The 27,085-nt window shown below is 40.8% G+C and overlaps 2 protein-coding genes across 2 annotated transcripts in view; both read right to left on the bottom strand.

Annotated features, from left to right (window-relative positions):
- SELENON (selenoprotein N) overlaps nt 1-27,085 on the bottom strand; it is a 322,589-nt gene that overhangs the window by 27,289 nt on the left and 268,215 nt on the right. The gene's annotated exons all lie outside the window — the stretch shown is intronic.
- Nucleotides 105-26,973, bottom strand: AQP1 (aquaporin 1 (Colton blood group)). Its single transcript, XM_063452744.1, has 4 exons — nt 26,527-26,973; nt 4,628-4,792; nt 2,910-2,990; nt 105-2,175 (listed from the first exon to the last, which is right to left on the bottom strand). Exons 1-4 carry the CDS (start codon nt 26,914-26,916, stop codon nt 2,002-2,004), a joined length of 810 nt encoding a protein of 269 aa, XP_063308814.1. The 5' UTR covers nt 26,917-26,973; the 3' UTR covers nt 105-2,001.

Genomic DNA, 27,085 nt, shown 5'->3' with positions numbered 1-27,085 from the left:
TAAAAGCAAAATGCCGCAGGTGATTTTATCCTTACGGTAAAATGACTTTGTCATAAAGTGTTTATGATTGTTTATGACTTATTGAATGATTTGCACATACAGTCTGTTAGTACAAGCTTATTTTATTTAGAATGCATTCAAAAATGTATTTACAATACTGAATATTTCATAATAACAGTAATACAGCTAAGCAAATATATATATATTGATATCTCTAAACGGGTAATAAAGTGTTTAGTCTTAGTGTAATTAGACAGTGTAGGTATAAGTGCATGTGTAAGTGAGATACTTTCTTTATACAATGTCCAAACTGGAATGAATAATGTTTAACCCCTTAAGAACCAAACTTCTGGAATAAAAGGGAATCATGACATGTCACACATGTCATGTGTCCTTAAGGGGTTACAGATTAAAGTATTGTTAAAATAAAAGAGCGTGATTTGGATGCTGTCGTTTACTGCAGGAATCTTTTATACATAGTGGTGTCTCCGAGTCTGTGACACTATTAGTGATTTGTAAAAGTAAAAATTCAAGGAAAGCACAAAAAAAAAGGCATCGGAGCCGCTGGCAGCATGAACACAGGATAACTCGCATCAAGAGAATCCTGCAGGAAAAGGGTCTTCCGCCTAATGACAAAATATTTTAATGATATTCTTTCTTTAATACAGTTTTCGACTTTAATATTAAGTCCTGTGTTTTCCAGGCCATATATTAAAAGAAATAGAAACAAAATGAATGAATGGATAGATAGACAGACAGACAGACAGAGGCGCTCTGCCTGGTCATATTTGGCCCTTTCAGACAAATAGTAAACGTTTTTGCTTATTCCCCATCGCTAACGGCCTCCACTTATTTTTTTTATTTTTGTTGCGTGTTGCGCTTGTAATATATCTGTCAAGCTGAACCTCCTGCTGGAACATTTTTCATTTTTTCTCACATCCTTTTCCCAAACTACAGAAATAAAATACCATTTAATTCATTTACCATCCACACCTGCTGTCCTGGGCAACAGTATTCATCAGCCCAAATGTATCAAAAAAACACAATACCACACAGGTGATCAGGAAACAATCCCCAGTCCCTACTGTGATTTAAATGACAGAGAATGTGAGTGCTACTGCAATTGCTATTAAAGTGTAAGCTCCCCTCCCACCATCAAGGCAAAACGCTAAGCTAAGTCCTACCTACAGCACCGATTCACCTTGCTGTTTTCAGCTCAGAGGAAATGTTTCTAATGAGACAGAGAGGGGTATTCTCAGGAATCCATACAATCTAATTAACAAGAATCGCATGAGCTCGCAGGCTAATTCCTGTAGTTTTAGTTACATTTGTATTAATAGGCCTAGTCACTGTGCAGTAACCTATACCATGTGTGTTCTTGTTAGGGGTAATTAGTTTGCCTTGATGATGGCAGGTGCGCTTGCACTTAAATGGCGATTGCAGTTGTTCCAAAATCCTCCATTATTCAAATCACCATATGCCATCTAAGTGCATTATTTAACAGCTACAAAACGCAACATTTGTGGTTCCCACCATGATTTGCCAAAAATGTCAATTTTTAACAGTAAATGTATATATCATTAATTATAATGCCAATGTTAATGATGTGCAAGCTTGATTTAATCAAACCAAAAGCAGTAATATTATCTGGGTACAAACAAAAGGGTTACTACTGGCAAGAAAGATTTGTTTATTTAAATATAAAATGCCTTTTTAACCATTGCAGTATCAAAGAGGCAAGTAAGTCTGGGACACAAAGAAAATTCAAGTCTCTGGCACCAAAATGGTTAAACGGGATGAACTTAATGTGTGTAATTTTCATATTAGAGTACAAACTGCAAAGGCACAACAGGACATTTAAAGGAAATTGTGATAAAGAGTTCATTCCAACCCCCTCCCCCCACGCCACCGCCCCAAAAAAAGTTTTTTGTTTTTTTTTACAAATAAGTCCATAATACTGACATCTCTATTTTCTTTTCAATTTAGATTTCCATTTCAATTTTATTTTGGTTTCATTTCAACCCGTGCATTGTCATCTCCATCCAGATCATACTCTTCCACGCCCCTGGTCCAGACTTTAATGCGATCTGTGAAGTCACTTGTCCTTGGGGCCAAGATAAAGTCATATATAATGGCGGCTGCTGCACCTCCAATCATGGGTCCAACCCAAAATATCTAATAAAATAAAACAATACATGTTAAAACATTCTGCATAGCGCGTTTTGCAAAATCTCCCCATTTCTTAAATACATTAGGACATTTGGATGATTATTACAGTATCACAGACAATTTCATTTTACAGATATATTCACGTGACATTATAGAGAAGAATACATTTAGAGAAGTGTAGAAAAGTACTTTGACTTGCAACATTTTATGGAGTATGATTGTATCAGATTATATTATATTATGTTATATTAGATTAATGAGTCTACATAATGAAGCATAACAATTATCTACTGGGCTTTTTTTTTTGGGGGGGGGGGGGGGGGGGTCTTGTGTTTTTTTTTTTTTTTTCTGTAGAACCCAGAGAACCAAATCATTTCCATATCAATTTAATAAATAATTAATTTGAATTGATTTTTTTAGAAAAAATTATAAATTACATTTATGTATTTTCTTAAATGGAATATGAATGTTGTATTAACAGCCTAAATTATACTAAGTCAAATTACAGTTCAGCCGACTATAAATTTCAAATTGGCGAAATTTAGCAACTCTTTAATTTAACCTGCAGTTTAAAGATTCACAACTAACCACAAAACGCACAGATTAGACAGGTTAACTAACCTACTGCACATTGGTCCTCTCCGAACTATGAAATGATTTATAAATATTACACCTTAGTAAATGTACGTGTTTATATATCGCATAGTATATAACAGTAGTGAATATCAATTCTTTCTTACCCAGTGATGTGAAAAGTTTCTTGAAATTACAGCAGAACCGAAGGATCGTGCTGGGTTCATTCCACAGCCAGTGTAATCAATCTGCACACAAAAGGTACATGTCAGTATGGTTTGTATCGGCGCTCAGCAACAAAAAACATTCATTCTGAAATCCCCAATGTGTACATGTCTCCACATGGCAGAACATTGTGAAAAATCTTAGTAAGCAAGGTTCTAAATTAGGAGATCTAATATATAAAAAATACCATGTATTATTACACTATATTTTATTTATTTATTTCTTATTTATTCCATGTTCCATTGACTTTTGTTATTTCTGCAGGATAGTTTATTTTTGTTAAAGGACCACTATAGGCACCCAGACCACTTCAGCTTAATGAATTGGTCTGGGTGCCAGGTCCATGTAGGGTTAACCCTGCAGCTGTAAACATAGCAGTTTCAAATAAACTGCTATGTTTACTTTAGGGTTAATCCAGCCTCTAGTGGCTGTCTCATTGACAGCCGCTAGAGGCGCTTCCGCGCTTCTCATTGTAAGAAGACGCCAGCATTGAGAATGCTTTCCTATGGACTGACTGAATGCGCGCGCGACTCTTGCCGCGCATGCACATTCAGCCGGTGATGTCAAAAGAGGGAGGAGAGGCCCAGCGCCGAGGGAGCCCGGCGCTGGAGAAAGGTAAGTGTTTAACTCCCGGCGGAAGTGGGACCCAGAGGGTGGGGGCACCCTCCGGGCACTATAGTGCCAGGAAAACGAGTTTGTTTTCCGGGCACTATAGTGGTCCTTATAAGTTTGATTAATTATCAGAGTGGCACGCAGAGCCTACTGCTAGAAAAGGTGCCGTATGGGATGAAATTATAGAAAAGTGGTCAAAAACAGGTGGTAATGATGCAATGGCATGGCTATTTTTCTAAACTGAACACATACGGGTAGCACTCACTCAGAGAAAACATTGTTTGCCTTTTTAGAGAGGAGTTTTGCCTTTCTTGGATTAAGAGAAATGGGTACTTGAAAATATTGACTTTGATGGACTTTGTGTTTTTTTTCCAACCTAATTTAGTTTGTAACTTCATAATCTAATGAAAGTAGCTCATGTTTCCTATTACAAGGCTCTTAATGGTGTACCCAAAGGAACTTTCAGTTCAATCTCCCAGACATATCAGCGTAAAGGTCTTAATTAGCTTCAAGTCAACAACATAATTAACAGAATGATGATAATATCCCTTTTGCTATGAGATTGAAAGCATGGTCTATGGCTCTATGACAGCAGTGGTCAAAAATGTAGACCCTGAACTATTTAAAAAACTGCATGCAACTACAATGGGAATATATATAACTGGGGATCTACCTTTGGCCTCTCCATGTCTAAGAGCAAATACTAGCAGGGTTATCTGCTAAAGTGATCATTCAAATTGAATCGAATGTGTGTTTCTGCTTCAAGATACATAATAATATAATACGTATGGGCACTCCGTTGAGATACCAGAAATTGGTGGCTAGGATCCTAAGTGTACATACCCTTAAATACTAGAGATATTCTTTTAGATTTATTGAACATCAATTTGCTTTACGTGAGGATAATCTCACTAGTCAAAGATCTAGCTCAGCACAGAGATTTAGATATTTAATATAGTAATTATTGCAGAAAATGGATCTTTATCTAGTAACATCTAATAAGTTAATGCTTTTCATAGTTCATCTCACTGGTATATATTATACTTACTGCAATCAGATGTCCCAAGGCCACCGATAGACCTATGGCGAGGGGTATGGATCCTGTAATATCAGTCCTACGTTTGTCTGTGACAGCCACGACGCAGAGCACCAACTGGAAGGTGATAATGATTTCAACTCCCAGAGCTTGTCCTGCTGACACGCCACCACTGGGCTGTAAAAAACAAACAGACAGACATTTTTTTAAAGTTTCTATGGAATACAAATAAATGAAACGTAGAAGATGGCCATATTGTGTAACTGAATCCCCATGTCTGCTTGCTAAGATAGGTGATTTTAAGGCGCATTGTAAAATGTAAAACTGTATTTTTGTGTGTGTGTGTGTGCGCTGTTCCCTAATCTGTATTATATAACCATAGAACACAACATTTGAGTTAACTTTCAGACAGGATGCTCATTGCTTGAGATAGTATTTACGAGGTATATCATGCTTTAATATTGAGCTTTTAGAAATGTCAAAACTGCCGAATGGGGGCATTGTCTTCTGTTAAGATCAGTTCAACATCTTTAGTCACACTGAGGGGAGGCAGAACATATTTGATGTTTACTTGACCTTTTTTTTAACAAGTTAGGCAGGCAGCAGACAAAGAATGCGCTATTAATCTTTCCCATAAAATTATAATCAAGAAATAAAAATGAATTGTCAACTGCAACTGTTAAAACACAATAACATCTACTAGTGGGTGGCATGGAACGGAGGAGGTTCTCACACTTATTGCATTCCATCTGTCTTCCAGAACAAAGGCCTTATTAGACATGTATTAACAGATAAATCTCATTTGATACTATAATACCAGACGTTCACGTTATACTACGACACAAAGGTAATTATGTAGTATCATAGAAAATTCTATGTTTCCAAATTGATGTCCTTCTTTATATTTCTCATTACTGCAAAGCAATAAATTTTATAAAATTACATGTTTTTTTTACACCGGAGGTTACCTTAACATTGGTGGACATGAAGGACTCTACAATCCATAAATGTGGAGTAAATTACTTAGAAGTCGCAATCTCCCCCGATACTCAATATCGCCTCAAATTATAGAATAATCAGACTCTCAAACCACCATTGTTAGCATTACCAAATGTGCGATGATACTGAGTTGCAATAGATCCAGACAGCAATTTGAAATTCTTCATAATAGCACTGACGAAAATTTCTAAAAACTTTTCAGAAGATTTGGAATTTACCAATGAAGGATCTCTTTAACTTAATTCCCATATGATATTTCATGTCTAAAGAGATTACGTTATTCCACAGTGTTTCTATCTATAAACATTTCCCCAAATCTTATGGTATAAAAATGATCCTAAAAAAGGCATTTGTAGTATTCACCCTTCATCTTCCACCGACTAGAAAATCAATCTGGATTAATGATCACCTATGAGAATATAATTAAATCAATGGCTGAACTCTGACATTGATTATATTACTGTTTCTTCGAGTTACATAACACGAACATATTCTGTGGCAATTAGGGAAGTAATGATAGTACAATAACGGGACAGAGCATCTAGCATTTATAACTCTTTGATAAACAGTATTTAGTATGGCTTGAGAGTTTATAACAGACTTTGGAAAGATGAGCGGAGACAAGATCTTGCAGGGGGGATTTGAAGTTCATGATGAGAGAGTTTTAGCAAATCGTTTAAAGGTTGTGAAGTGATCAGATAGGTTGGTAGAGAGGATTTTATGCCCCTGGAGGCTCGCACTATAAACTAAACTGAAGGAAGATGGGTAGGAGGAGAAAGTGGGTTAATTAGTGGGTAATTTGGTGAATTTAAATTGACTCTCCAAGTGCCATAATCACATAGTGTGTTGTGGTTGTTTTGCTGCTAGGAGGCTGTGCATTCTCTAAATTTTTGTCAAAGCAATTTTAACACTCTGTTTGCCCTATTCATGCAATAAAAGGCTGTAAGTACTGGGATGCAGAAAAGTCAAATGAATCTGTGTTTAGGTTTGTGACCGTGTGTGTGAGAGATATAAAGGTATTCTTATATTTATTTATATAAACCATAGATAAATCTCTCTAAATGCTGTTTTTTGCACAGGTAACGATTATAAAACTATACCAACTTCAAAGTAAGTCTTCTACCCAGAGAATTCATGTTTTGCAGAGTTCCTCACAAGCTCTGGTAGTGGGGAATGACTTGTGTCTCCACTCACTCCCAGCCATTTTTGGAAAACATCGAACCAATTTGGTATTACTATACTGTTCCTTTTTGTCCAAGACCATCCCTACTTGCATTATAATTAGGAAGGTTGTCATCTATGATCAAGGAAGATCGAGCCTGGATCCCTATGAAGGACAGTACTTGGAGGACTCCCCAAGTTCTCTACTAAGCCAGGCCAAGCTAGGTTCATTGTAATTTTACTGTACGCAGTAAGAAAGGTTCTCAATGAAGACCACGGGCGAGTTTAGGTAATAAGTAGAAGTATACAAGCTCCCATATATAAAACGTTCAAAGTTATATCGCACCTATAGAGAGTACTATGACGGAATTGTTTGGCATGGCACTTTATGGCCATATTGTATGAATAAATCCCATTTTATACAAAATGTCTTTTTAACCAACACTGAGAGATATAAAATGTTCTTGTGTTTTTTTTAATAGCAATTTATGCTACCTTACAACTGTTCACCACTCGGTCTACATGCAGCGTCCAAAAGGTGAGGCTCTCTGTTACATGAAAATCAGATGGGAGAGAAATGGAGAGAAAGCAAGATAGAGGAAGAGAGAGGGAGAGAGAGGAAGGGGGAGTGTGTGTAAGATACAGTGTATTCCGTTTAGAAGAATTTACAATATAATTCCAACAGGGAATGTGGAGTTGATTTTATTACAAAAACAATCACACAAAGTGCATTCGTAGTGAAGAGGCAGTGACTTTCGATCTATAAACACCTGTACAATAAAGCTATGCAAATTAATATAAGCTTGTTTAATGGAAAACCCAAAGCTTCTGTGCTCGCATGCCAAAGTGCTTACAGCATACCCTTTCACTGTCGCTGCGATAATTATGTAGACAATTTATTGTTTCACTTACTTTGAGGCCCATAAGCACATTTATTGGGCTGTCAGATCGTTTTTAAAGATTGCCATTACCATGGTTCCTATTGTATTAACCGGCTGTATATGCTCAGTTCAGGAATAATCGCCCCTTTTATCCCCGGGTCATGAATGTTGTGAGAGTGGCTGTTATTTATAAATCTACCGGATCATTTCGGTTATTAGAATAACCATTAAGTCTAAAAAAGTATACTAGAGATATTCTCGAAGGTTGTGGATGTTCTGCTGTTGTCTGAAAAGATTGGAAGAAGACTTTGTGGCTCTGTTTGAATGTTTACACATTTTTGTCACTTTGTGTGTTTTGTTTTGAATTTTGTTTAGTTTTTTGGGCGCATGGGCTTTTTACAAACTCAAAGGCAGATTTTCCACTGCAGATATGGTAACGCTGTATCTTTCCTGCGCACTTCTGTATATAAAATGAACATCTCACGATTTCACAAGGGAAACGCTGCGCTTCGAGTTTTTAGAATGCTTGGAATCATTTGTTTTTTAACATGCACGAGGACAGAATCAGGATAAGTCTTTCTTTCATCCCCTCGAAGGGCGTGTTCGTTGAAATCACAGTGAAATAAATGTCTTGGCTCAGCGGGAAGCTGTAGACAATCTATTAGCAGAGCTTTCTTTTCACGAGCTCACAGTTTGCATTCTCTTATTAACCTTTAGAAAAGCAGTTATGCCTATAGGTAAGCTCTCTTACCATTTATCCCATGAATATCTTATTATACGTATATATAAAAAAAAAAAAAAACGACATTCCTAACAATGTTCGTGAAATAACATTTAAACTTCATATTGCTTCTTCCCATATCTACGACTGTACGTTAAAAGACCCAACATACGTTGTTTTATTCTACTTTGTTTGCTTATATAGTCTGCCTGACAGCTCTACTGTATCACTATCTTAAAACATGGAATATGGTTCAACTTGGTTATTTATGGATATTCATTCCAAGTGAACCCTTAAATGGACAGTCTAAGCACCAAAATGACTTTGCCTTAATGAGGTGACTTTAGGGGGTAGTTGCTGCCCCTGCAGGCTTGCAAATGAAATCAGAGCTGTTTTTAGTAAGATATTTTACATTTTACAATACTTATGCCATTAAGGATGTTAATTGTGTCCAGGATCTTCACAGGGAAGCATTGGATTGGCAGATCATTGCTAAAATCCCTGCGCATGCTCCATATGTCCGTTTTGCCTCTCTTGAGGAGAATTTAATTGGATCAAAGTAATCAAGGTTAATAACTTTGGTAATGGAGAATCAGGCTGTGGTGAGGAGTTTGCCCTGGTGTTAAAATCAGGGTACTTGAAATACTTGTGTGTTTAACGTTTGTTTGTTTTTCTTATAAAGAAGCCCAGTTTTCTATCATTTTAAAGGGGCACATCTAACTAGAAAATACAAATGTTTTGTTAAAGCGGCACTGTCATGGCCGCATTTGTTTTTGTTTTTTAAACCCCCCCCCCCCCCCCCCCTCCGATTCCACTAAATTTTATTGTCCTCCTAGTCTCCCTCAAATGCCTCTAGGTCCCCCATTTCACCTTTTTTACCTCTTTATTTCTTCTTTGGATTTATGTCATAGGTGCCGCCATCTTAGTGTCAGAAGACGTGTACCTCAGGGCCTTAATCTGCCCATACTAGCATGCGCATTAGTGGAGGGTGATAATGGGGATCACCCCCAGGCCCTACCCATTTGCTGTGGGTGCCCTAAGTAATAGTAAAAACCTATTGTCTCCATTCCATCCCCCACCCATTAGTGGATGGGGGCTAATAGTAAAAATTGTAAAAGTAACTACCCCTCCAAGTGACTAGATGTCCCCAAGCCCCTAATAACTCCTCAATAAATAAATGAGTGAGGGGGAGTGTAACGGATCACCTGGCACCCCGACTGAGTACCTCCGTTAATGGATGCTCCTAGTGCTTCCTGAGGACTCCAAGCACTCTGGCAGACACCACAATCACCGAATCCGAGAAACCTTTAAATTCTCCCAAGCATATGAATGCTGTAGACCATTGAATAGGAACCATACGAATAGGCTTGTACTCCTAGCAGTCAACTGGAACAGCATGCAATAAATCCTTCCCCCAATAATGAGACGACACATCACTTTGAGGGTAAAACAGGAACTCTGGACTGGCTCATCCAGCCTGGCTTTTATTACAATAATACACATACAGGCCACACCCAGGGGGAGGCATAAAATATCCAATCACATACATGGTTCAGCCCACACATCCCCTCCCCTCAGATAACATTAAACCCAATTATCCGGTACACTTTTTCAGCCAAGTTCTGGATGTACCCCAAAACCCGGGGGTACACCTTTAAATCATATCCAAAATTCAAGTCATTCGGATGAATGGTTCGGGAGATATGGGGTTCCAAAGATTTGACCGACCGCATGGGTAAAGTATCCGAAAACAGTTCCATGCATTTTGGCCCTGCGGTCGGTCACAGACAAGGGAATGAAAACAGACGAATTGCCTGTGTTATAGAGCCTGGAGAGGGTTTGAATGAATTCCCTTGTTTGTGGGGTTCTTTCTACCGAACGGCGGGTCATTCGGTAGTTTCTATACGAATTTCTGGAAGTATGGAGGTCTCAGCGGTGTTTGCCTAGTCAAGTGTCCGATTTTAGTTCCAGACACTCGACGGCAAAACACCGCTGTTCGGTAGTTTAAGATGGCCGCCGCCACGTGTTTGTTTCCCGAATGGCGGCCACCCAGAGGACAAAGAATACATTACACTGCCAATTACCCGTTTGCAACATTGTTGCAAACTGTAATTGGAGGCACACTTATTCCTGGGTGGTCTGGTTGTTCGGTAGTTTCACTCAATATAATGAATGGAGTGATTCTACCGAACAATCAGGTGAATGCTGCATACATATCCCAGGTTAAACTCAACACATAAATACATATGTAATATTAAAGGCAGTATACTGGAATATGCTCCACAGTCTTAAAGGGACAGTAGTCCCAAAAGTCCCAATATGTCCATCGCTGATTTTAAAGGGCCAGTAGCAGCAATATAAAGTACAACATGCCCCAAATAACCCAGGGGCCATAGTCAGCAGGTAGGAGGCTAGCAAACAGGCTTCTCCAGGGCCCAGTGGCGAGGTTGGTTTCGCCACAGGGAGCAATAAACTAAATATCTGAAAAATGAAGTATATGTAAATCTCCTACACCTGATACTTCTAGACACTGGGTGGAGCTACAGCCATTTAGAAGTGCCAGTCCCCCAGCCATCATCAGTGACAGCTGCAGGGAATAGGCTTTATCTATGGATATCCATGGGCGTTCAATGTTATTTGTGCATGCACAAGAGTACAGCAGTAACATCAGCTCCTGACGCTGAAGAACCAGGAGCTGATGGGGACTAGCTGGCAGAAGATGGCAGTGCACCTTTGCCTGCCCCCCCCCCCCCCCCCCCACCACCACCACCACTACCACAAATTCTGCAAATTCAAGCAAGTTGTAGTGTTAAATCATCTGGGGATCTTCCTTTTTGGGCACCCCTGATCAAGGTAATATGGACAGAAAATTAATTTTGTTTCCCTGGTTTATGTAGTGTTTGCAAACAAATCCTTTTTAGTCGATTACTTACATTTTCTTACATAACCTATTTATTTATTTTTAAATCTACTTAATGATTTGTTTTAGGATACTTTATGGAAATGTGTCCATAATTATATTAACCTTCTAGTTTAACCCCTTAAGGACACATGACATGTGTGACATGTCATGATTCCCTTTTATTCCAGAAGTTTGGTCCTTAAGGGGTTAAATTAGAGATATCTGATAAGCTCTGTCTGTTGACTTGGAGTGACTCAGAAAGTGGGCCAATAAGTATAGCTGATTAGTTAAGTATGTTTACTCCTCTCACACAGAGCCCGATCCGCAGGGGAAGGAGCAGCAGCCTGGGAGAGAAGAGGAAGCCGAGAGAAAGGTAGGCACTAATCACCCCCCCCCCTCCCACTGTGTCACTACTCACCCCCCCTGTCACTACTCATCCCCCCTGTCACTACTCATCCCCCCTGTCACTACTCATCCCCCCTGTCACTAGTCACCCCCATGTCACTAGTCACCCCTCCTGTGTCACTAGACACCCCCCTGTGTCACTAGTCACCCCCCTGTGTCACTAGTCACCCCCCCGTGTCACTAGTCACCCCCCCCTGTGTCACTAGTCACCCCCCTGTGTCACTAGTCACCCCCCTGTGTCACTAGTCACCCCTCCCTGTCACTAGTCACTAGTCACCCTCCTGTGTCACTAGTCACCCCCCTGTGTCACTAGTCCCCCCCTGTGTCACTAGTCCCCTCCCTGTCACTAGTCACCCCCTGTGTCACTAGTCACCCCTCCCTGTCACTAGTCACTAGTCACCCTCCTGTGTCACTAGTCACTAGTCACCCTCCTGTGTCACTAGTCACCCCCCTGTGTCACTAGTCCCCCCCCTGTGTCACTAGTCCCCCCCTGTCACTAGTCACCCCTCCCTGTCACTAGTCACCCCCTGTGTCACTAGTCACCCCCCCTGTGTCACTAGTCACCCCCCCGTGTCACTACTCACCCCCCCACTGTGTCACTACTCACCCCCCCCACTGTGTCACTACTCACCCCCCCACTGTGTCACTACTCACCCCCCACTGTGTCACTAGTCACCCCCCCTGTGTCACTAGTCACCCCCCCTCTGTCACTAGTCACCCCCCCTCACTGTGTCACTAGTCACCCCCCCCACTGTGTCACTAGTCACCCCCCCACTAGTGACAGAGTGTGGGTTAGTGGGTGTCTTGTGACAGAGTGAGGGGGTGACTAGTGACAGAGTTAGGGAGGGAGTGACTAGTGACAGAGTTAGGGAGGGATGGGGTGACTAGTGACAGTCACCACCTCCCTCACTCTGTCACTAGTCACCATCTCCCTCACTATGTCACTGTGTCACCCCCTCCCTCTGTCACTAGTCACCCACTGCCGCACTCTGTCACTAGTCACCCCCTCCCTCTGTAACTGTGTCACCCATTCCCTCCCTCACTCTGTCACTAATCACCCCCTCACTCTGTCACTAGTCACCCCCTTCCTCACTCTGTCACTAGTCACCCCCTCTCTCACTCTGTCACCAGTCATCACTTCCTTCCCTCACTCTGTCACCAGTCATCCCTTCCCTCACTCTGTCACCAGTCATCCCCTCACTCTGTCACCAGTCACCCCTTTCCTTCCCTCACAGTGACAGAGTTAGGGAGGGAGTGACTAGTGACAGAGGGAGGGAGGGGGTGACACAGTGACAGAGTGAGGGGGTGACTAGTGACAGAGTGAGGGGGTGACTAGTGACAGACTGAGGGGGTGACTAGTGAGAGGGAGGGAGGGGGTGACTAGTGACAGAGCGCGTGACACAGTGACAGAGTTAGGGAGGGAGCGACTAGTGACAGAGAGAGGGATGGGGTGACTAGTGACAGTCACCCCCTCTCTCACTCTGTCACTAGTCACTACCTCACTCTGTCACCAGTCATCCCCTCATTCTGTCACCAGTCATCCCTTCCCTCCCTCACTCTGCCACTAGTCACCCATTCTCTCACTCTGTCACTAGTCACCCCCTCTCCCTCCCTCTGTCACTAGTCACCCACTCCCTCACTCTGTCACCAGTCACCCCCCTCACTGTGTCTCCCACTCACTCTGCCACCACTCAACCCCTCCCACACTCTTCCACCTGTCACCTTCTCCCAGGGCCGCCACCAGAAATTTTGGGGCCCCTAACTCAGCTCAGGGTCTGGGCCCCCTGGGGCCCGCCTCCAAATATGCCCACTGGGTCAGTGGCGGATCCAGAGCCTGATCTCGAGAGGGGCACTTGTAGATTATTTAACTAAATAATCCAGACACGATAACCACTACAGCTCAGTGTAGTGGTTATGGTGCCAATAGTGCCGGGACCCCCTCCCAGAGTAAGTAGTCAAACCGTTTAAGAACAGTTTGACAACTTACCTGAGGTCTGCTGGGAAATGGGGCTGTCATAGGGCATAGGAGCAGTGGTGTGTGTGAGTGGTGCAGTGTGTGTGTGTGTGAGGGGGACAGTGTGTGAAGGTTGCAGTGTGTGAGTGAGGGCGGCAGTGTGTGTGTTAGGGGGGCAATGTATGTGTGTGTGACAGTTGCAGTGTATGTGTGTATGGGGGGGCAATGTGTGTATGGGGGGCAGTGTATGTGTGTCTGGGGTAGTGTGTGTGTATGGGGGGCAGTATGTATATGGGGGCAGTATGTGTATGGGGGCAGTGTGTGTGTATGGGGGCAGTGTGTGTGTATGGGGGGGCAGTGTGTGTATGGGGGGCAGTGTGTGTGTATGGTCGGCAGTGTGTGTGTGTAGGGGGCAGTGTGTGTGTATGGTCGGCAGTGTGTGTGTATAGGGGCAGTGTATGTGTATGGGGGGCAGTGTGTGTGTATGGGGGGCAGTGTGTGTATGGGGGGCAGTGTGTGAATGGGAGGGCAGTGTGTGAATGGGAGGGCAGTGTGTGAATGGGAGGGCAGTGTGTGAATGGGGGGCAGTGTGTGAATGGGGGGGCAGTGTGTGTGAATGGGGGGCAGTATATGTGTGGGAGGGGCAATGTGTGTGTAGGGTGTGAGAGTGTGTTATAAGGCATGGGGGGCTTTTTTATAATATGCTTTTTTTTTTTACATTTATTTAATTAAAAGAAATATTAATTATGTCCCCCCCTCCCTTCTTACCTTTACTGGGAGGAGGGGGACATTTCTTGATCCCTGGTGGTCCCAGTGGGATTCATTGGTGGTTCCAGTGGGGAGAGTGAACTCTAGCCCGTAGCTCCAGGGCTAGAGTTCACTCTCGCGAGATTTGGAGCGTTGCCGTGGTAACCCCGGCAACGCTTCAAGCTCACAAGAGGAGGACCCGGAGGAGCTGCAGGCTGAGCTCCCGGGTCCTCTCTCCCTCCCCCTGCCGGCTGCCAGCATAGTGCCTCCAAATACTGCCCACAGGAATACACACACAGACACAAACACACACACTGATACAAAAGGACACAGATACATACTAACAGACACACATACTGAAATAGACATACACGCATACATACTGACACACACATACTGGGACATACACACAGGCATACATAGAGACAGACAGACACATACTAACATACATACAGACACACATGCACGTGGACATAAAGACACATACATACAGACACCGACATACATACATACTCACACACATACATTCATACATGCAGACATACTGACAGACATACAGACACTGACATCCATACACACATACATTCATAATGGCATACAGACATACACAGACATACATTCATAATGTCATACAGACATACATACATACATTCAGACTGACATACATTCAGACTGACATACATGCATATATACAGACATACATGCATACAGAAATCCATATACACATACACACAGACATACATTCATAATAATATGCAGACATACATTCATACTGACTTACAGACCTACATATATACATCCATAGACATACCTACAGACAGACATACTTGCATACAGACATACATACATACATCCATAGACATAGATACACACACAGACATACATACATACATACATACATACATAGACATACATGCATGCATACAGTCAGACAGACATACCTACATACATACACACAAACATGCATGCATACAGACAGACATACATAGAGATACATATATACAGACAGACATGCATGCATACAGACATACATACATACAGACATACATACAGACAGACATACATGCATACATATAAAGACATACATACAGACAGACATACATGCATACAGGCAGGCAGACACACACAGAGCTCATTTTCCAGCCACCCTCCTGTCTCTTACCTTTTCTTTGCAGGAGGGTGGCTGGGGATGATGGGAGTCGCCGCCAGCCCAGCTGCCTCTTCACTGGCACGCGCGCGCTCCTCCCGCGCGGAGTGTGCTGGGAGGAAGTGACCACTTCCTCCCAGCATCACTTGCGGCTGCTTTTTTTTTTTTTTTAAAGGGGCCCGGTCGCGCTATACAACGGCCACAGCGCTGACCGGGCCCCTGAAGATATAGGGCCCATCGGGTGACCCTAAGTGTGTGGGCCACCCAATGGGCCCCACACGTGGGGCCCGAGCGGCCGGGCCCCCCAGGGCCGCCGGGCCCGTGACAACCGTTATGGTTGTCACCCCCTGATGGCGGCCCTGCCTTCTCCCTCACACACTCTGTCACCTGACACATATGCATTCACACTGACACTATATACAAAAAAAGCACATGTAGTCATCCAGACATGCACAAGTGCATTCACACAGACTCAAATACAAACATGCATTAAAGGGACACTCCAGGCACCCAGACCACTTCTGCTCATTGGAGTGGTATGGGTGCCAACTCCCACTACTCCTAACCCTGTAAGTGTAATTATTGCAGTTTTTTTAAAAACTGCAATAATTACCTTGCAGGGTTAACTCCACCTCTAGTGGCTGTCTCAAATCCCCATAGGAAAGCATTGAAAATAGTTTTCAATGCTTTCCTATGGGGAGACCTAATGCGCATGCGCGGAATTGCCGCACATGCGCATTAGGTCTCCTCGGCTGGTGGGCAGGATCAGTCTCGCCCGCCGGCCGACGGAGCCAGTAGGAGGAGCGGCGCAGAGGAGGAGACAGCGGTGAGGGACATCGCCGCTGCCTCAGGTAAGTGACTGAAGGGGTTTTCATCCCTTCAGTAACCAGAGATTGGGGGGTGGGAGGGAGAGGGACCCTCCAGTGCCAGGAAAACTGATTGTTTTCCTGGCACTGGAGTTTCCATTTAATACACAGGTCTTCACAATATACACATCCAAAGGAATGCCGTATTATGAGTTATATTTAACATTTATTTAATGCACATATATTTGGCCTTCAAAGGGCCTGGGATCTAATTTTGCCAGGGGGCCCCAAAGGCTCTCAGTCCGACCCTGCTTGAATTTTCAATCAGACAGCATGTCTTTTTACTTCCTGGTTTGGTTTGCTCAGTGGAAATAAACACAAGAGGCAGCAATTTCCCAGAGCACCTGCTTTGCAAACAGTTCTCATTGAGCTGCATTGGAAAGTCTGTGATTGGACAGCCCCAGAAAGTCTGGGCGGGGTTAAAGGAGGAGGGTTTGCAAAGGCTGCAGACAAATGATCTGCATCTTCTGCAAGCTGCTTTGAGATATAACTCCAGTGAAAAGATGCAGAATTTAAAGCATACACGTTTTCATTTGTGGTATATCTACTAAACAGTGATTTTTATTTATTTGAATATGGGCACCTTTTAACAGCTTTTGAGGTAGCTCAGTGGTTAGTGTTTTCACAGTTCCACGTTCAGTTCCTGATAAATCATCAAGCTTTTCATACTGCTGAGGTCAATACAAGATTTCTTGGAAACCAGTGTAAGCTAACCTTTACTGGTTTAATCGCCTGTTCTTATTAAAATGACTCTACGGAACGCCAAAAGACTGAACATAAAAAAGGATTTTTTCATTCAATATAGCTAATTATAGCTCACATGCTCATTTTGCTCATATGTAGAGGTGTTATCTTAATATTTAATTTTGGAGCACCTATAGTACTGCACGATCAGGAGTAGCATGCAAGCGAACATTAAAGCGCCAGGAATACAAACCTGTATCACTTTAGTGTCCCTGTCCTTACTAAAATACAGGTCCCACCTCCCCTTCACGATAAAAATAAAGAAAATAAATGTTTTACTCACCTTTATTTAGTGCCTATGCTCCTAGTTGCTGCCCACCTCTTCTCCACCCGTGATGTCACGAAGGGCGCCTTTCTTCATGGGGGAGCATAGGGGACCTGGTGAGCATGCGCAGCGAGCACAGCACATGCAGCCAAGCCTCCCCACAGGAAAACATTGCATCAATGCTTTAATATGGGGCATTCCATGTCACATGACTACTGGTGCCTTCCATGTCACATGACTAAGTTTTATTCGTTAAGTGTCATGGAAGCACCGCTAGTGGCTGTTAGAATGGCTGCCATTGCAATGTAAATATTGCCGTTTAGAAAAAAAAGTTATATATTGCAGATCACTCCTCCCAGGCCACTTCATTGAGAAGACGTGGTCTGGGTGACATTAGTAGTCCTTTAAGTTGTTTTCCTATTTATTTATTTATTTTTGAGATTTTATTGTTTTATATTATAATCCTCATGCCTGCTTGTATACTCCAATAATTGTATTCTTGGGTAAATTAAGTCAGTATTTATTTTTGGATGGATTCATTTTTATGTTTATCTTATTTTACCTCTATGACATTCTTTAAGATTTAAAGTAAAGATCAGAAAAAGAACTATCGGATTTAGCAATAAGTGACCTTCCCAAACTCTTTAATCGAGCTCTGCTGGAGAGGTTTAGCTTCTGCCTTTTAGCCAGCCTATCACTAACCTCACTAACACTGCCAATCCTTAACCCCTTAAGGACCAAACTTCTGGAATAAAATGGAATCATGACATGTCACACATGTCGTGTGTCCTTAAGGGGTTAAAGGGCAGAAAATATGTTCCTGCACATTAATCAAAGAGGCAGCAATTGCCCAGAGCACCTGTCCTTCAACAACTCCCATTTAGCTGCATTGGGAAGCCTGTGATCGGACAGTCACAGAATGTTTGGGCGGGGTTAGAAGGGGAGGGCTTGAAAAGGTTGCAGAAAAGAGATCTGCCACTTTTAAAAGCTGGTTTTAGATATGCCCCCAATTAAAAAATAGAAATGCATAATTAAAGAAATGCATGTTTTCATTGGGGGTATATCTTCTAAAGAGTGATTTTTAAAATGTATTTTTATATTATTATTTTTGGGATTTGTGCAGTGGGCTGTCCCTTTAAATAAATTAAGTATTACGATTATTTGGATGTAAAGAGCATATTGTTCTCAATGTTCCAGCTGTTTTTAAGAAAAAAGCATATCTAACTTACAATATTACAGATAGTGTATTCTTCTCACCTGTATCGTACGGTATTTTCACTTTGTTTTTCTAGAAAACAGTAATTCTAGAAAAATAAAACTGCTGTCCCATTTTTTTTATATGTAACATTGTTTATAAACTTTGGTATCATGAGTAACTGTGAGTAAACTGTGATATCAGGCTTAACATTATTGTAAAATAAGCAATATTTAGGTAGTAATAGCAACAATGTATTTTATAACGTATGGAGGAGTCAATTTATTTCTAGAGACTCCGTGTACTTGGTCCAAAAAGACGTGCTTATCTTACTAGCCACAAATGCTTGCTTTGGTATTTTGACCAACAGCAAATATTTACTGTAAAGCAACTCTTTATCTAAGCAGCTCTTCTGCATGGGTGTACCTTATATTTTTCCTTATCAAGAAATTTTCTCAAATATGGCATTCATCATTTTCAACTTTTAAAATATTTTTCCAAGGTCCTCAAGTTGAACACAATTTTTATTTTATTTTTATTTCTTTATTTTTCACTTGACAGAGCTTAGGTGAACACAGTTGCATTACGGATTTCACCGACATGAACAAACATAGTTGCATCACGGCTTTCGCCGACATGAATAAACAGTTGCATTATGGCTTACGCAGAAGCCCATGTAATCACGGTTCTGGCTAACATGTGCTTTCCTGAATATAAACATTAAGCTGTGTAGCCGTAGGTCCTCTTGTCTCTGTGTCAAGAGTTTTTTTTTTTTTTTATATAAACAGTAACTGAATAATATCATACATAACTTATAAGTGCTTTACCATTAATATGTATAATAAACAGTAAAAAAAATCAACAATGGTGTCACATTTGTCGACCTCGAAAGTGGGCTCTATATAGTGTACGGTGTCTAGGTAGGTTTATATCCTACTTCTGCTTAGCATATTATAATTTATGTTGAAGTTGAACACAATTTTAATTAGTTTATGTATTTAAATAAAAGTCATATTTTTCTGTCCATTAATCAATTGAACTTTATCCATGGTGTTAAAACAAATATGATCATTTACGGATGAGAAGGATATTTTAGCTAGATCGAAAGACAGAAGCAAAAAAGTTTATTTTATACATGCAATATGTGACCTAATTTCAAGCACTTTTAATGGTCTCTAGGAATCCAGGAACGAAGTGAGCAGTCAGAAGAAAAAAGACCGGGGCCCCTGGAATAAACCAGATATCTGTGAATTCCAGACTGAATCAAAGCAGTCCTCTAATCTTGAACAATATATGTTAAGGTAACATTGTACTTAAATAAGGCATATCGCATACCTCCTCCCAACTACAGTCAGGAATCAGACACATTTCTCATCTTGCAATAATTCTGTAGGATGAATTACAAAATGACTTTACTTACTTCTAATGATAGAATAAGGTAACTTGTTTAACCCCCTTAAGGACACATGACATGTGTGACATGTCAATGATTCCCTTTTATTCCAGAAGTTTGGTCCTTAAGGGGTTAAATAATGAATATACTGCGCCAAAATAAATTACAAACATTTTGCAGATCAAAAGCGATGATACCTTCATACACACCTCACTGCATGTATGAGTTTTATTGCTGCAGAGCTCTGTGATACACTCATACATACTGCACATTACTGTGAGTTTTATTGCTGTGGAGCTCTGTGATACACTCATACATACTGCACATTACTTTGAGTTTTATTGCTGCGGAGCTCTGTGATACACTCATACATACTGCACATTACTGTGAGTTGTATTGCTGCGGAGCTCTGTGATACACTCATACATACTGCACATTACTGTGAGTTTTATTGCTGTGGAGCTCTGTGATACACTCATACATACTGCACATTACTTTGAGTTTTATTGCTGCGGAGCTCTGTGATACACTCATACATACTGCACATTACTGTGAGTTTTATTGCTGCAGAGCTCTGTGATACACTCATACACACTGCACATTACTGTGAGTTTTATTGCTGCAGAGCTCTGTGATACACTCATACATACTGCACATTACTTTGAGTTTTATTGCTGCAGAGCTCCATGATACACTCAAACACACTGCACATTACTGTGAGTTTTATTGCATCAGAGCTCTGTGATACACTCAAACACACTGCACATTACTGTGAGTTTTATTGCTGCAGAGCTCCATGATACACTCAAACACACTGCACATTACTGTGAGTTTTATTGCGTCAGAGCTCTGTGATACACTCAAACACACTGCACATTACTGTGAGTTTTATTGCGTCAGAGCTCTGTGATACACTCAAACACACTGCACATTACTGTGAGTTTTATTGCGTCAGAGCTCCATGATACACTCAAACACACTGCACATTACTGTGAGTTTTATTGCTGCAGAGCTCCATGATACACTCAAACACACTGCACATTACTGTGAGTTTTATTGCTGCGGAGCTCTGTGATACACTCATACACACTGCACATTACTGCAAGTTTTATTGCTGTGGAGCTCTGTGATACACTCATGCATACTGCACATTACTGTGAGTTTTATTGCTGCAGAGCTCTGTGATACAATCATACACACTGCACATTACTGTGAGTTTTCTTGCTGCGGAGCTCTGTGATACATTCATACACAATGCACATTACTGTGAGTTTTATAGCTGTGGAGCTCTGTTATACACTCATACATACTGCACAATACTGTGAGTTTTATAGCTGTGGAGCTCTGTTATAAATACATACTGCACATAACAGGGTTTTATTGCTGTGGAGCTCTGTGATACACCTATACATACTGCACATATCTGTGAGTTTTATTGCTGTGGAGCTCTGTGATGCAATCATACACATTACATTAATCTTTATTGCTGTGGAGCTCTGTGATGCAATCATACACATTACATTGAGCTTTATTGCTGTGGAGCTCTGTGATCCAATCATACACATTACATTGAGCCATATTGCTGTGGAGCTCTGTGATCCAATCATACACATTACATTGAGCCATATTGCTGTGGAGCTCTGTGATGCAATCATACACATTACATTGAGCTTTATTGCTGTAGAGCTCTGTGATCCAATCATTCACATTACATTGAGCTTTATTGCTGTAGAGCTCTGTGATCCAATCATACACATTACATTGAGCTTTATTGCTGTGGAGCTCTGCCATACACTCTCACACAAAATATTTATCTTATATTGTTGCGAATATCTTCTTGTATCTCTGTTCTTGACATCAGATTGCTTGTCGAGTGCAATAACCTCAACTTTGACCCAAGAGGTAATGTCTAATGTAAAAGTCTCTGAAATATCCCAACAGATTGCTAAATAAAAAGTAAACTGGGAGGTAATACGTTACAGCAAAATATGTTGTTGACTGATCCAGCACAGAAAGGTTATACAAGTTCTATATGGAAAAGTCTGCATGGATTGGAAGCAATATACACTGTTTAAACATTCAAAGTGAATACACAAAATACAAATACAGTATATTCATGGTAGCATGGTAAGATTAGACTCGTACATGGTGAGATGTTCTGGTTGGCAAAATAAATATTCAGAAAAATTGAAATTATGTTCCAGACATCAGATACTCATTCATTTGACAATTCGGCTTGGCCGAACGTCATTCATTAAAAAGTATTTCAAGGAGAAAGTATCCAATAGAGGGAAAAAGAGTTAAAAAAATCTATGTTCATATATTTTACATATTTCTTAAATATATAATAATTTTCTAATGCTCCTCCTTTGATCTTCTATTTGTCACGTCTCACCTAATCTGTGGATAAAATCGACATAGTGACTGTCCCCTAGCCATTATTCATCTTTTTTTCCCATCAATCATCTCTGTTTTTGGAACCACAGATGAACTTGAAATACTAAATGTTTAACCATCAGTCTAGTCATTTGCTCGAGTATGAAATGCTTCAGAGATACAGAATTTAGCCAAACGATCAATTGACCCAAATTCGGCCAAATCGCAATACGGCTGAATCTGAATGCACAATCTACATGACATTGTAACTCCATAACACTGTTTGTATTGTCCCTGGATACTTGTATTTAACCTTATAATATCCCCTTGAATCTGGTTTTATAGTGTAAAATGTTATACTTGGTCAAAATCAATGATTGACATTACACGATATTTGTTGCTAAGATAATTGTCTACAATTATACCAAAATCCATGTTCATTACAGCTTGCCCTAATGTAGCCCTTTAGAATAAAAAGGTGTTTTATTATTATTATTATTGCCTACAAAGCAATGTTTACATTGCTTCCTAGGGACACCTCCAGTGGCCACTCCTCAGATTGCCACAAGAGGTGCTTCTTGAGTTCAATGTCTCCATCCTCTGCATGGAGACACTGAACTTTACCCATAGAGATGCATTGGTTTCATGCATCTATATGAGGAGATGCTTATTGGCACAGCACGTCATTTTGTAGTGCATGAACAATAGCCTCCAATGCTTTCCTATGGGAAAGCCTTGGATTGGCTAAGATCATTAATTCTGATGATCTCAGCCAAGGAGGCAGAGTGTGCGGTGAGGCCAACGCCAGCAGAGCCAAGCGGTGCTGGAATAAAGGTGAGTTTTACACAATTTTTAGAGGGCTAAGGGGGGAGAGGGGGGCAGGTCACCTAAAATATTTTTTAACCCTATAGGATCAGGAATACATTTTTGAAACCCTGCCATTATAGTGTTCCTTTAATTTAAAGTTGTATCCTCTGTTTATGGGTTAACAATGCATTTCATACTTAACAAAAAAAAAATCTGGTGATCAATTAATTTTTTATATATATATATACAGGGAAAGTGTTAATAGAGTGTATCGCTAGTAGCTAGCATTAATTAAAACATTACACAAATACAGTATAGTAAGCAGTTATTTACACATTCTAATTATGTTGACCCGCTGCCAATGCACAAATTGCAATTCTTCCCCAAACTGTGCTTAGTCATTCTGCCAGACGAGACTTCTATCTAAAGTCTTAGGAAAACTTTCTATGTACACCTACTGCTGAAAAGTCAACTTTTCTAACCCTGCAATCTTGTACGTCTGCAAAAATAATGGGCAACAATTATGAGAATGATAGAATTATCTCTGATACCACCAACTGGTGATAATTAGGTTCATAGGTGTATTCTACCCCACAAAGTTCTTCAAGGCACATCAATGGTCCACATATTATTAGTGTCCTCATTGGGACAGAATTAGAGAATGCCATGAGGACTGGGAACCACTAGCTAATTTCACCATTCCACATAAACTGTCTAGGTGCCATCTGCTCATGGGTGTTCCAATTAAAGTATGGGTGTCCGGACTTGGCACTTGGCGCTGTTGTTTGATTGTTTATTTGATAAACAGTAAGTTGTGATGACTTGATAAATAAGTCTCTAAAAATTAACTACCCTCAATACCACGCTCTCCCGAGAACCCAAACGCCTCTTTCACACTTTTAACTTTCTACTTCGCCCTGTCGCAGCTGCTCCTCCTCCTACCAACCTGACTGCTACAAACTTTGCTACTCGCTTCACTGAGAAGATGTCCATGATCCTACCCCTACCAATACACGTAAGATTTAGGGTTCAATTTGAAATGCTGGTGCTAGCTTACAAATTTTTACATAACTCTGCCCCAGCCTACCTATCCTTCCTAATACACATGTATGTCCCGTCAAGGCCCCTACGCTCTGCTAGAGATCTGCGTCTTTTCTCAGTTTTTCTGCACACCTTCAAGACTTCTCTAGGGCTGCACCATCCCTATGAAACTCCCTTCCCTGCTTCATTAGACTCTTACCCAGTCTCAGTTCTTTCAAAAGATCATTAAAAACTCACATCTTTAGGGAAGCGTATCAATTAACTTGGTAACCCACCCTGCTTTCTCTCCTGCAACTGTGCCATCCAATAAGCTAACCCTTCACTGTAATCTAATCTATTAGTCCACCTATTACACAGCGCTGCGGAATTTATTGGCGCTTTTTAAACAATAATAATGTATGACTGAGTAGAAATAATAATATCTGATTCTACTGAAATGCATCATTTTTTTTCCAGGTCAATAATTTTGTCCTAAATCTTGCAAGGCAAGTCAATTCCCAATTCACTCTAACTTGTCGTTTAGTGGATCGACTCATAGGTTTCCATTTGGCTAGTAGAGAATTTGAGGAATTAAGCAAGTGAAAGGCAACAGTTAAACACAACTGAATTAGAGAATGATGTGACAAGTGGTTTTTGGAGTTTTGGACTCTGTGCCTTAGAAAGAACCAGCTTGCTTTCAGGTTTACAAACCATATGCTAAACGTATTCATTCTTTAAGACGTGTATATTATCCACCATAGTTTGTACCTGTTTCTACTGCTTCCCTTTCTTTCTTCCCTTTGCCAGACTGTTAGACATCCAGCTATATTTACTATCGTGCAATAGCGGACAGATATTCTTGACTTTCTCTGGGATTTATGTATTCAGTGAACACTGAATTAAAAACGGAACATTTGTGATAAATAAAGTGCTGATTTAAAAAATTCCTCAACTCAGCTGTAGTCCTATTTTGGTTGCTTTAATTATTTTTTCATAATTTTTTCCATTCACTATAATTTGGTGTTTAGTGAATAAGCCCCACACGTTATCACTGAGAGTATCAGGATGTTTAACCTGTGGATGGTTTCTCCAACAGGGTTTTATAACAAGGATTAACTACTGGAAAATAAAGCTGTCTTTCCTTTACATTTCCGATGCTTAGAACTCCCCATGGAAGCATTGATCAACTGGAATATATACTGCTACATCCTGATGCACTCTCAGTGCAGGTCAAACTCCTACTGAGTTTAACATAAACACTCTCCTTATCTCAACTCCATTCCTGCAGCAGGGATCCTTGGGGAGTAAATTGTGTAAATTCTTCCCATTCAATGTGTAGGAAAAGACGTGTTAATTCTATTTGGAAACAGAATGACTATGATGTAACTAGTGCACCCTTTGCACGCCAATAGGAAAGCTTGGGGATATGTGTAGTCCATCATGATTTAAAGCTGTATTATATATTTACAATATAATACATTTCTTTTAATTGGGTAAACTTGAGTGGAAATATTAAGATAGATTGGATGGATGGATGGATCTTTACATCTGTCTGTCTGCCTGTCTGTTCAATCACCGGTCTGTCTATCTGTCTGTCTATCTATCTCTCTATCTATCTGTTTGTCTGTCTGTTCTATCTATCTGTTTGAAGCCCAAAAGCTTACATTCTAAACTGAACACATAAGCAGGTAAAAAACAAGGTGGTTTATTTAATGAACTGGAAATTGTTGAAAATTAATAAAGGAAATTACAGATTTTAGGCAAAAATAACCAAATTGAATATGTTTTCAGCCCAGCAATTTCTAGTTTGCCTCTTTTGTCGTGAAATGAACATTCCTCTTATCAGTTTTCCACAGCTGCCGGTTTAGTAAATAAACCCTGGGGTTTAAGAAATGGCAGCAGAGCCAGCTCCATAGATGGAGAGAGAAAGACGTGTCAGCTGGACAGCGACAGGTAGAGCGAGTGAATGATGATACTATAACTACAATTGTTTAATAATATATCAGCAGTGCACGCCTCTGTCCTGACAGTAAAATAATTACAGTGAAAACCCCAATAAAGAGATACCATTTATTTTAATTCTTATTCTTATTCCTGGCTTTCCAGGCAGAGATATTTAAATTGATGTAATTACATTGTAATATAAATGTCCCTTAACAGGTGCACAGAATGGGTCCATGTGAATACAGCGTCTCTGGGTCAAAGTTTTAACTGTGGAACATTCCATTGGTTGCCATGGTGATTGCACCATTATTAGTACTTTGCTCCAGTTTAATACGTGATCCATACAGAATGTGATAATAAGAAATAATGAATAAAATGTCTTACCCCATTCAGACCCAGCGAGTTGTCTCTGACTTCAGACGTGATGCCGGATAGGATTGCTGTGGCCACCACCGCACCCAGGCACTGGGCAATGATATACATGACAGCCTTGAGGATGCTAATCTGACAGCTCAGCAGGCAACCAAGTGTCACAGCAGGATTCAGGTGAGCGCCGCTAATGTGGCCAACGCTTTGAGCCATGGTAGCAATCGATAGCCCAAAAGCCAGGGACACCTTTACAATGTCTTGTGTCCGGGTAGCATTTTGGCTCTGTGCAACAGGGAAATTAAACCCGAGAGCAGCACCAATGCTAATAAAAACAAAAATTATCATTGCTAAAAATTCGGCTATTACTGCTCTCCAGAAAGCTTTTTTCTTAATTTCGCTGGCCATTTTTCACTATTTTAAAAAAAAATATATATATATATATATTTATTTTAGTTCTTTCCTATAAAAGTTTGAGAAGAGGTCTAAAGGGGAAAGTTTAGTTGATGGGTTATTTATAGGGTATGGGTGGTCTGTAGGAGGAAAGGGGTGTTCCACAAAAGAAGGAAGGAACATT

The sequence above is a fragment of the Pelobates fuscus genome, chromosome 4 (genome assembly GCF_036172605.1).
Source record: "Pelobates fuscus isolate aPelFus1 chromosome 4, aPelFus1.pri, whole genome shotgun sequence".
Classification (NCBI taxonomy): domain Eukaryota; kingdom Metazoa; phylum Chordata; class Amphibia; order Anura; family Pelobatidae; genus Pelobates; species Pelobates fuscus.
The sequence above is the reverse complement of the archived record's forward strand: the minus strand, read 5'-3'. Positions and strand labels throughout refer to the sequence as shown.

Bases quoted from the DNA above. Each gene is read 5' to 3' on its own strand.
- AQP1 (XM_063452744.1), bottom strand. From the start codon at position 26,916: ATGGCCAGCGAAATTAAGAAAAAAGCTTTCTGGAGAGCAGTAATAGCC. The intron at 2,991-4,627 runs GTAAGTATAATA...TTTTGTGTGCAG, and splicing joins CCTTGGGACATCTGATTGCA to ATTGATTACACTGGCTGTGG. The intron at 2,176-2,909 runs GTAAGAAAGAAT...TTATTTTATTAG, and splicing joins GAAACTTTTCACATCACTGG to ATATTTTGGGTTGGACCCAT.